The sequence below is a fragment of the Thunnus albacares genome, chromosome 15, assembly GCF_914725855.1.
Source record: "Thunnus albacares chromosome 15, fThuAlb1.1, whole genome shotgun sequence".
Lineage (NCBI taxonomy): Eukaryota > Metazoa > Chordata > Actinopteri > Scombriformes > Scombridae > Thunnus > Thunnus albacares.
Genome location: NC_058120.1, coordinates 18,801,976 through 18,814,421, shown reverse-complemented (window position 1 = coordinate 18,814,421; position 12,446 = coordinate 18,801,976). Strand labels below are relative to the sequence as shown.

The window sequence follows — 12,446 nt, the reverse complement described above, 5'->3', positions numbered from 1 at the left end:
ACTAATGACAATAAGTTATGTAGCATATTAGTGTCATAATATATTCTATAAGAGTATTTTCTAATAAGGCTAATATGGCATTTATTAGCTCATCGAAGGTGAATATTATACTTGAGCCATGTGGCTATCTGCTGCTAATATGCTAGCATCCATTTGTAATAATGTATTATTATCATTGTTATTTTTTACATTGTTGGAAGTGATTTAATGTTTTGCAGAACTTGTAACAAATGGTTTTGGAAATAGATGATTTCCTGATGTTTCTGGATCTTTTATCCAGTGCTGTGCAGAAGAGCTATATTGTTTTACATCTTACTTTGTACCGTATTGCAAACATGCAATGGTTACCCTTCCTGCTGAAGTGTTATTGAGCTAATTCATAATCCCTACCAGCCCAAATGGGCACTGCTCTGTCGCAGGTGTAAAGAACATGTATTTACTCAGGATTTATGAAGATTAATGAAAGAATACTTTGCTATTATTGATCACCACAAAAAAAGTAAACAGCTTAAAATAGCTGACATTGAACAATTGCATGATCCAATAAACACTTGCTATTTTGTTGCTGTTCCATATTCATTTATGTGTACTTTCAAGTAATGTGTCATTAGGAAATTAAGTAAATTGTTTACATTAATTTGGTTCACATTTAAAAAATACACCTGAGACAAAACATTCGTTAAGACATCTTTTATTTTAGTCATTATGTTTTACATGACATAATGCATGTTCAGGGATACAACAATGTTGCTGGTAAACAGTTTGTGTTTGTATGACAGTATTCTGGTGACTCAATTCATTATAATGATCAATTTGACCATTACCATTTCACAATATTCAAGTCACATACAAGGACAACAGTCACAACATGTTGCACAGAAAATATTTGTGTACTTTTAATAAGATTATTGGTCACCCAAACAAAAAAAACAAGGTTGTACAAAAACAAACAAAAAAAAATCCAGACAAACACTAAGTTAAGAATCACCAGTTGAAGTCATTATAAAAGGAACAGAGTGGAAAAGAATAAAGTCAGGACACAACACAGTTATAACAACTTAATTTCACATGCTGTCTCCATTAAAAAAAAAACTCACTGGTAATTTTGTGGATTGCTTTCCCCATCCCTGATCTCCTGTTTTCATAAATTAGTTTTCCTTCTTCTAAGCACCTATTTCTTGTAGTTTTCAAGTCGAGATGCTTCTATTCCTCAAAGTAGGAAGTGAACTGCCTGTCTGTTTGGTTGAGGAAAAAAGTGTACAGGGAGTTTACTTCAGTTTGAGAAATAGATTGCAAATTTAGTTGGTTGGCTTTTGGGAACTACTGTATCAACGTATCACGTTGAAGCAATGAGGAACCCAGAGAAAGAGCAGTGGACATTCTCGGCGGCAAAGACACCATTGGCCTCATCATCGGGGATCTGAACGTAGACTGTGTCCTGCTCATCGAGCAAGAGGACAGCGCTACCGGACATCTGGTCCAGGAAGCCCTTGTTGTACTCATCATAAGTGAACATAACAGGCTGACCATTCTTGTACAGAGCCACCAGGGCATGAGCACCATTGACATGGATGCTGTAGGAGAAATAGTAAACTCCGGGAACCTGGCAAGTGAAAATGCCGGACTCGGGGTCGTAGTGATTCTCAGCATTGTACACAATCTGATCAAACTTGATGGGGGTGCCAGAGGCAGGGTAGGGGGTAGCCAGAGATGCAGTGAAAGCAGACATGGGGGACTTGACCATAACCTCACCCATTCCCATTCCCTTCTCAAACACAACCTCACCAGGAGGACCAGGAGGACCAGGAGGGCCTTCTGGGCCAGTGGCTCCATCAGCACCAGCCTCACCAGGCAGACCAGGGGGACCCTGAGGTCCTGGGATACCCTTAGCAGCCAAACCAGCAGGGCCAGGGGCACCAGGGAGACCTGGGTGTCCCTTGTGGCCAGGAGCACCAGCGGCACCTTGAGGTCCAGCAGGTCCTCTGGCACCTGGAGCACCATCGGCACCACCAGCACCTGGCTCACCTGCACGGCCAGGAAGACCTTTGGGTCCAGCAGGGCCTGGAATACCTGGGGAACCTGGTGTACCTGGGGCACCTACATTACCTTTCTCACCTGTAGCTCCAGTGGCTCCCCTGGGTCCAGGGGGACCAGCTGCACCTGGATAACCCTGTTTACCTTGGAACCCTTGTGCTCCCTGATCTCCCTTGTTTCCCTTAGCTCCCTGACCTCCAGGTGCACCTGTATCACCTTTAGCGCCTTGACCACCGGGCTCACCTGGGAAACCTCTTAAACCTTGAGGTCCAGCAGGACCGGCTGGACCAGTAGCACCAGTGGCACCAGTATATCCTGTATGACCTTGCTCACCCTTTGGACCTGTGGCACCTGTGGCACCTGTAGCTCCCCTCTCTCCCTTTTCTCCATTTGCACCTGGCTTTCCATATCCGGGGACTCCAGGGGCACCAGGAGCTCCAGCAGGTCCCTGGTGGCCTTTAGGGCCCATAGGGCCGGGCAGACCTGGGGCACCATTCTCACCTGGTTTACCTGCAACACCTACACCAGGGGCACCAGTGTGTCCCTTGGGTCCCTGTGGTCCCATGGGACCAGTGGCACCATCCCTTCCTGGGCTACCTGACTTTCCTGGCTCACCTGGGCTACCTGGTTTTCCTGGCTTTCCAACTCCAGACTGACCTGGGGCTCCAGTTGGGCCCATAGGTCCAACAGGTCCTCTCTCACCCTGAGGTCCCTGAGCTCCCACCCCTCTATCGCCCTTAGCACCTGGCAGTCCAGGTACACCTGGATGTCCTTTAAGACCAGGCTCTCCTCTTGGTCCCATTGGTCCAGGGAGACCAGAAGGTCCAGGCTTGCCAGTAGCTGAGAGGCCAGCAGGTCCGGGGCTTCCAGGAGATCCAGGAGCTCCTCTAGGTCCCTGAGGACCAGTAGCGCCAGTGTCTCCCCTCTCACCAGGTGCTCCAGAGGAGCCAGGTTTGCCAGGTCCACCTGGGGATCCAGGTTTGCCAGCGATGGAGCGGCCAGGAGCTCCTTGGGGTCCAGGAGGTCCCTGAGGTCCAGGCTGACCCACAGCACTCTCACCTGGGGGTCCAGGAGGACCAGCAGGTCCCTCAGCGCCGGGCTCACCTGGAGCACCAGGCTCACCTGCCACTGACACCACTGTGAAAATGAAACAGAGATCACCATCAGTACATCCAAAACAACCCAACAGGTGAAACTGAAACAAAATGGAAGAACTCATTAACTGTGTTGTTGTGATGCATATTATTGTCAATATAAAAGTTACACAGTAGTGTTGTTATGAAGTAGTACTAAAATAATACAACTGCATTGTTGTTTAGCTTGTTATTACATTGTTATCAAACTATAACCCTGTTGTCTGTGCAGGATATTAGTACAATGAGTCTTAGAACACAAAGTCTAGTAACTAGTACATCTAGTACTTATATCCAAGTCAAGTTACAAACAGTGCAAGAACATGGTTTTACAGACCAGCTCTCAGGTCTGAGTTAATATGGATAACAATAACTTTTGGCAGTATGTTGTTGAGAAGGAACATGATTGTTCAACAACCAGTGAGTGAGAAAACTGATCTTTCATGTTTTTCTCATTCATTGTTCTTTTATGTCATACAGACAAAATAGTGAATACATTACAATCGAAGGGTCTAATGCTCATGATGTTTGATTCCTAATTGGATGTTTTTACTCCCATGAACCAATCTTCTAGTGTTGAGATGGGACTGCACAGTAGTGATTCACTGATGTAATTCAATAAACTGCTTTCTGAAATTGTAAACTTGCAAATCCTTTAAAATGTGGAATTTTCCCTCTGCTTTAACTAAAATATATTTATTTATAATATAGCCTATATTAATTTCATTATTCATGCATTTAGTTCATTATAATATGGAAAAATCTATAAATTATATAAAATGTTTAATAATATACTATATATCTTGATAATATATTTGATTGCTATCTTTTATGATGTCTCCTCAAGTTCTCTGAACTTGTGAGCTGTTCTGAAACAGTAGTCCTAAATGAGAGGGAGTCTTTCTTTTATTTGCAGCCTTAATGTGGTCACATGTGTTTGAGTGTAAAAGACTCATTCCTTAGCTAACTGTAGCCTAGTCTGGATAAAGCCAAACAGATGTTTCTACTTCTGTGTTAAGCAGGCACACCCAAGCAAACCACACTGCTGGGTGACTGCACTCTAATTGACAGTGTCAAACTAAAAATAATTCACTAACAGCTACTTTCTAAATAAAAGTTCAATGTGTTTTTCACACAATAGCGCAATTTCATATGTTGCATTGCTTTTAAGCCACTTAAGACCACCTCAAAATTGACTCTCTAAAATGTGGTAAAAATCAGTTTTTACAGAAGATCCCCATAATTATGGATACCTTTTGTTTTGCATGTAGAACTTCAGAATAATAACAAAGTTAACTCAAAGAACTGACTGATTTGTGCCTTGACTGCATGAGAGTCTGAAAGCATATGAACAGGCTACACTTACAGCTGAACTGACGAAAATGAGAAACATGTCTGCTAAATCTAATGCACAGAATACATGTAGTAAGAGCAACACTTATCATCATTTTAACAATATGCTCAAAATGTTAGATGTAACTGGAGAGAATTGTTAATCTAAACTAGCACACAAAAAATATGAATATGAGCAGCTCCTCAGAATTGCTGATAACACAATGCACAATGTGTATCTGTACATAGTATCTATTAAATAAAAAAAATATGGGGACAAAAGTAATATATCAGTTCATTGAACTGATATATTACTATTTCTGTTGGAACTGAGATGGTCCTGGCTGAATAAAATAAATAAAAATCCCAGTCAAAACTACAAAAACTGTGAAAAAAATACTAAAATATGGAGCGTTTATCTTCCAGAAAGAGAAAGCTGCAAAGCTTTTCACTGAATAAATATGTGATGTTATTTAAATCCAAGATCTAAAAGGTCTGTGTGATTGGAGGAGCGTGCACACAGTTGTAACCAATCAGATCATACTATGGTTTCAGAGCAAGGTGGAGCTCAGTTTTCAGAGGAAAATGCTGCTGGCTGTGTGCTGCAAGCATCTGTCTAACTGCTTATGCTGCTTGTGTTGGCCACAGCAAAGATGCTAATTCTGAAGATTTAAAAGTAAGGCATGACTGTCACAAAGACTGCTGCAAGTCTTTAGAGAGGGTATATGTGAAGAAAATCTGACTTCTGTGAGCACAAAGTTGACACAAAACTCGGGAAATGTTGCCATCCTGTATCGTCAGAAACGGATTGCATAGAGAGCAAGAGGCTGTGTTTTCTTACCGTGGCTCTTCACAGAGTAGGGCTGGTATTGAGGAGCAGCCTTCACCATCTTCTTCATCACATAGCGCTCCCCGTGGGCTGCTGTCAGGGCCACCATGAGGAGGAGGATGCTTGCTACTCGTAGGTCCATCTTCTAGGATCAAACCTGCAGGGTGAACAAGGAGACAGTCAGCACAAGGCATGGAGTACCAAGCAAGCTTTAGCTTTTGCTCAAGTTTCAAGTTATTTTATAAAGTTTAAAAAACTTTCTCAGCTAACTGCACATGCAGAAAATCTTTACAGAAACTCTATAAAGAACACATAAGTTAAGTTAGAGTAACAGAATTAAGATTTTAGATTCTGTCAAAGCACCCTGGATTCTTGAGGACTCTTCAAGCACCATCCAGGATGCCCCAAGCATCTATTTCCCTTCTGACCCAGGAGCCACTGAAAGGCCTAGAGAAAGCCTAGATGTTGACTACACTCCTTCAGCGTTAGAGCTGTTTAGAGAGGAAGAGAAAACACACGTACCGGCATCCAAAGGTGAAAAAAACAGTCTCTTCAGCACCAGTGACCTCCTGGTACTGCTGTATATCCTTAGGGTCTGAGCACAACTGAGGATATGCTGCTTTCCAGTACAATGATGTGGGTATTTATACCATATCTACCCCTCGCATCATTAAAAAAAAAAAAAAGCCCCCACCACGCAAGTACCTCCCTCTTCAGAGCTAGGCTGTAATTAGCAAACAGATCTGCCCAAAGCGGGCATGTCACATCAGGGTGCCTCCATGTCTTGAATATCCAGACACATGATTATCACTTTTTTCAGTCTTCTTCTGAACTAGAAAACCAACATGTTTGAGCAAAAAATAAATAAATTAATGCACAGACAAAGAACACAGACAAGCTCTGCGGGAGGAATAAACTTAACCAAATGATACCTTTTCATTTTCAACTTATATTTACACTTTTTCAGCAACATTTATTTGATCTTATTTTATTTAATTTATTTATTTTTTGCTTAGGATATGTTTATATATGTAAATGTTTATAAGACCCCCTGTATAAATATGAGAACATCTGAAAATAGTCAATACAGATCTATAAAAAAACAGCACCAGATTTGAAGCAGCACCTGTATGGCTTCACAAAGCCTGCATTGAGGATGTACAGTGCAAGTCTCATCTCCAAATTAACATCTTGTCCAGCTGGCTAGCAAAGGAGACTTTTACCTTTCCTGACTGTCTGGGCCCCTCCACACCTGCCATGATAAGGTAAACAAGGGAAATAGTGAGGAAAGGTTGTCCAGAGTGACACAGTCAAAAGGTACTACAGATTTTAGATGCCTTGCATGCAGTTTGAAAACAAAGTTGAAACATATTTTTGTTTATTTCTGATGTAATGGCATCATTTACAGCATTTTTGTTTAGTTTTTCATATTTATAGTTTGGTACATTTCCTGGGTATTATTTGGTCAGTTTGTCATTGTGGCTAAAGGCGACAGAGTGGCCTTGATTTCAGTCACTATTTCAGGATGAACAGTTTATAGTTCTTAATTTGTGTATTTTTGTAAGTGTTTCACCCTCTAAACATCTAATAAAGCTATATAAGGACCCACTGGAAAAGACATTTAGGCTTGTTTCTGTGCAGTCTTCTGAATGCAAGCCAGTGTGCGACCACCGTCATGTGCAGTACATATGTTTAGACACCAGAGGGCAGGTTTTACTCTTGTACAACGATACCCCTGTGGTCACTTGTTATTTTTGGTCCTCCCAGTGCATATACATCATCAGAGGTTTCAGGCCTATTCCTACAATTACAGCTGGGTTCTGTCATGATGTTGTATTTCCTCAATGAGCTCCATCCTCCAGTATTATCCTCCCTCACCCTCCACCTTGCCTTGCTTACTTTGAGATCCTCCGACTGTAATTTCTCAATTTCAGCCCAGCCACATAGGAAATGCATACACCCAAATAATCACATGCTCTCAAGCACACAAGTAGCCATAAAAGATGTGTAGGGTACTCTATATCCCAAAACTGTGGGAACATAGAACCATTTATGGTACATGTTCTTCCTGTGTTCTTATAATGTATATATACATTCTGCTGACAACATATGTATATTTGCAGAAAATTTTGAGTTTGAGTTATACAACACGTGACAGGCGTCTTTCACTGGGGGTATAATTAAAGATTCTACTACATGGAGCTCGTTTGAAGCCTTTTTTTTGTAAATTAGACCAAATTATCTGCAATTTTCCAAAGTGCTACCTTCCCTGGCTTATAGCACTCAATCATGTTTGGCAAGCATTGTTTAAAAATGCTCTTCCTGTCAAATAAAACATAATGTAATTTGTGATCTTTTTTTTCAAATGTCTTAAATTCTGTTCATAACCAAGACGGAGGTGATGGCTTAAAGCAAAGGTGCAGACTGACTGACTACCTGAGGCTGTGTGATGATAAAAATGTCACATCACATGCGCACGTGCAACTCAAGCAAGAGGAGGATCACATTTGAAACAATACTGTAAATGCCAGTCATATTTTTTTTCGTTTTGTTTCCACATGCTTGTTCTTGTTTTCACAGCTGAGCAAAAGTCCTGTTTATCTTGTAAGTTATTCAGCAACTGACCCGCCACAACACGTGTTCCTTGCGCCACCAATTTCTATATTTTTTTAGAGGATATATTATATTATTCACACTGTATTATTATAAAAATCTCTTTATGCTTGTGCTCCAAGAGGAAGCTTGACCATGCCAGTTTTAGTCAGATTTAGATGAAATAACAGAGCAAGACAGGGTGGAGATAGGATTTTATAGGTTTATAGGTTCAAATCATTTCAGTTTTTGAAACATGGCAAAACCACTGAAAAAGAAGTTCTCTGTTTTTAGTCTGATGGTCTGCGAACTATGATTCATCTTTTTATGCATAACAAAAAATAACAACAACCTGCATCTGCATGTGAGCTTGTGAGGACGCAAGAGACATTCATGCTGAGCCTTGGAGCCAGAGTATACTTTGGCTTGAGGAAGACTTGAATTAACAGTGTAATTTGGATGTTGTTTATAACCTTGCAGCATATTTTTTTTATTTTCTAAACACGTCACAGGACTCATTTGAGAAGGACTCAGTGTCCTTGTGTTCATAGTGGCAGAATTGAAGGCTGTGAAAGGGCATGGCTGCGCTCGCTCTGCTCAGCTCATTACAGTACCGCAGCAGCTTGAAGTGGTCTGTAGGCTTCATCGTAATAACCATTAGGAATTAGGTTAACAGCCTTCAGCATGACGGCGGTGACGTCGCTTTGCTCTTATATTGTCGAAAGCCCCTCGCTGTAAAATACACACATGCTTTCAGTTTCATGTCTCTTCATACACTTGATATATGACAAAAAAATAAGAAAATGGCTAATTAAGAACATGACATGCCCAAAGTTGTGGGCAAATGAAAGCTGCACAGCTCATCACTTCTCATCACGCAGATTTCAGATTTTATTAAATGTATGAAGCTATCTTCGACTGATAAAACAGACTGAAACAAGCATGGGAAGCAATGACGAGGCAAATTTTCTTCATCTAACCCTTCTGCAGAGGACATAAGCTGGCATTCAGAGGTCAAGTTTGCTGTTCAGGCCCTCATCCGTATCTAACTGTAGCCCATAGATTTCACTAAAATCCCCAGAGAGCACTACCGGACAATGTTACTGGCAATGTTGGTGATGTTTGTGCTTGTACTCTACAATGATAACAGTGTTTGATGAAAGGTTTTCACATTTTGTCTGTTTTTGTTCGCTCCACTGCCCAGGAATTGATGTTTCTGGTTTTTTCACCATGCTTACCAAGGCTCAACCCACACCCAAGAGGAGAACATAATTGGCAGTTGATGTAAGGGCACCCAACCGAGCACGTGAGTTAGGCAACGGCTAAAGATACACCAGCATGGCTGGGATACAAATTTAATGTTTCAATAAACTCCACGGACCACTAAGAGCTACTTTAAACTTAAGTAACTAAGAATGGCAGACTTGACGGGGGCCCTTTTGAATGATTGGTGGGGAAATTACAGGGTCCTGAAAACAAACATGGACCCAAATGGAGCCGGAAGTGTAAAAGTAACTGAAAAATGGTGGTGTTGGTAGCCTTAGAGATGAGGACTAATGTCAGGGAGGTCACCAGTTTGAAACCCGAGAATGGCAGGAAAATGGGGGGGTGGGGGGGGGTGGATGAGAGCTCAATGGTTGGATGTCCTCCATCAACTCCTAGGTGTGAATGCATTTAAGTGTATGAATGTGAAGCTGCGTGTTGCTTTATAAGAAGCTTTCCCTGAGCAGCCAGACACCACTAAAATGTTAAAATTTTCACTTTAGGGTGTTTTATGAGCAGACTCTATTTAGAGTCTCTAGATCCGTCAACATGTGCAGCAAGATGTTGGAAATCTTCTACCAGTCTGTTGCGGCCAGTGCACTGTACTTCGCTGTAGTCTGCTGGGGGAACAGCATTGGAGCCGGCGACACCAACAGATTTAAACTGATTAAGAAGGCCGGCTCCATAATTGGCCGCAAACCAGACACTTTTAAAGTTGTGGTGGAGAGGAGGACACTGAACAAACTGTTATCCATTACGGATAATCCTGATCTCAACCCAACCGGTCAAGGCAGATGGCCGCCCACCTAGAGCTCAGTTCTCTTCGAGGTTTCTTGCCATTAAAGAGGAGTTTTTCCTTGCCGCTGTCGCCAACTGCTTGCTCATGGGGGAATGTTGGGTCTCTGTAAATTAAAGAGTACAGTCTAGAACTGCTCTATGTGAAAAGTGCGCTGAGATAACTTCTGTTGTGATTTAGCACTATATAAATAAAAGTGACTTGACTTGACCACCCTCTCCACCACCTACTGGATATGTCAGATGAGTCATCCTTCACCATATTCTCGACGAGTGCATGCGTGGCGTACACTGAGAGAGTGGTACAGGCCTGAATGTTGACCCCTACAGTGAGGGGATCTGGTGGCTCTGTTATTCTCTGGGGGGCATTTTGCTGGTTTGGTTGCGTCCACTTGTCCTCTTGGAAGGAAGGGTCACTGCAAATCAATACAAAGTTGTTCTGAGTCATCACCTTTATCTTATGATGAAACCTTTCTATCCTGATGGGAGTGGTCTCTTCCAGGATGACAATGCCCCCATCCACAGCGCATGAGTAGTCACTGAATGGTTTGATGAGTATGAAAATGATGTGAATCATATGCTATGACCTTCACAGTCATCAGATCTCAACCCAATTGAACACTTATGGAAGATTTTTGACCTTACTACAACACCTTCCTAAAACATTTTATGTTGCTTTTTCCTTTAATTTGTTTGTGTCTGGATGAAGAAAGGACAAGGGGTGAACTTGACATTGTTTTATTAAAGTTAGATTATTTACCTTTACCTTTTTACTGTAACAGCAGCAATACGCTTCATAGTCTATATGGGCTATCTATCTATCTATCTATCTATCTATCTATCTATCTATCTATCTATCTATCTATCTATCTATCTATCTCCAGGGTGCGATTTTCTGAGTTATTTTTATTCTCTGTGGAGACAAAAATTTGTCCCCAAAAGGTGTTTTAAATAAATAACAATCTAAGGAAAGCACTGCAACGTGAAAACAGTCTATAATAGTGCAAACGACACTAAAATCAGAGTTGGACTTTCCCTGTCAGCTCGTGTGAGAGCAGAGATGACTCCGCGTGTAGGCTACGTGATGACGCAGTAAATGGACCAGGGGTTGACGCCTTCCCTGCTCGGAGATTTGCAGAAATGTGGGTAAAAGAGGGGCGCCACGACGCGGATGACCCCTCCAAACGAAAGCATAGAAAGAGGACAGAAGTCTGTCATCAAAGCAGACTGCTTTCATAGTCTGACAAGTAGGCATGTGCTGTAGCGTATTTATTTTTATGATGACAGCTTGTTGTGCTATTGCGTGTTGTGATTACTTTTTATTCAACATTGAAGTTTGCTGCGTGCTGCGCATAGAGCTGAATTAAACAGTAGCTTGCAAGAATGAGATCAAGTTTATTGGCACGTCTGGCCGAGTGGCGCTATCCACAGTACTGAAAGGAGCATTGGGGGATTTAATTCTGGTTTGTCAGACGGTGACAAATTAAAGGAAAAAGCTGAATAAATGAGTGGAGAAACATAACGAATGATGCTTCCACACCGGTGCACTGCAAGGTACAATTAAGCAATTAAGTCCAATCATTCTCTTTTGCATGTATATAAATGCTGAGCAGGCTCAGTTGATTCTGATTTTGTATCAAGATGGGACAAAGACACAAAGACTGTTTAGCTGGTTGGTGTTTCCGTAGGAACAGTAACTAAAGTGGCATCTGCATTTAGATCTATGGGAAAGACGTCAGTAAACAGGGTTGGAAACTGTGGTCGACAGCTCACGTTTGATGACCATAATGATCATGCATTAGTGCGATATGTAAGGAAAAACAGAAGAGCAACTCCTCCACAGGTGACTGAGAATGTCAATGCAGGACGTGATCAGACTGTGTCAGCAAGAACAGTCCGTGGACAATTACATAGAGAGAGATATTATAGCAGGGTTGGAGTGCAAAAACCCCTCATTACAATGATGAATACACATTTGAGAGTTCAGTGGTGCAAAAACCATAGGCACTGGGTTACAGAGATGTGGAAAAAAGTGATATGGGCAGATGAGTCACCCTTCACCATATTCTCAATGAATGCATGTGTGGTGTGCACCAACAGAGCGGTACAGGCCTGAATGCTTGACCCTTACAGTGGGAATCCGGTGGCTCTGTTATGCTTTAGGGGGCATTTTGCTGGCATGGTTTGGGACCACATGTCCCCTTAGAGGGAAGGTTCGATAAAACAAACATTCCTATCCTGATGGGAGTGGTCTCTTTCAGGATGACAATGCCCCCATCCATAGTGCACGAGGGGTCACTAAATGGTTTGATGAGTATGAAAATGATGTGAATCATATGCTATGGCCTTCACAGCCTTCGAGATCTCAACCCAATTGAACACCTATGGGAGATTTTGGACCGACATGTTAGACAGCGCTCTCCACCACTCGCTCTCATCAAAACACCAAATGAGGGAATATTTTTTGG

At 42.0% G+C, this 12,446-nt stretch overlaps 1 protein-coding gene across 1 annotated transcript; it reads right to left on the bottom strand.

Moving 5' to 3' along the window:
* Positions 1-675: 675 nt before the first annotated feature.
* Positions 676-5,957, bottom strand: col10a1a (collagen, type X, alpha 1a). Its single transcript, XM_044373965.1, has 3 exons — positions 5,851-5,957; positions 5,341-5,485; positions 676-3,171 (listed from the first exon to the last, which is right to left on the bottom strand). Exons 2-3 carry the CDS (start codon positions 5,468-5,470, stop codon positions 1,337-1,339), a joined length of 1,965 nt encoding a protein of 654 aa, XP_044229900.1. The 5' UTR covers positions 5,471-5,485; positions 5,851-5,957; the 3' UTR covers positions 676-1,336.
* Between the last annotated feature and the right edge of the window lie 6,489 nt (positions 5,958-12,446).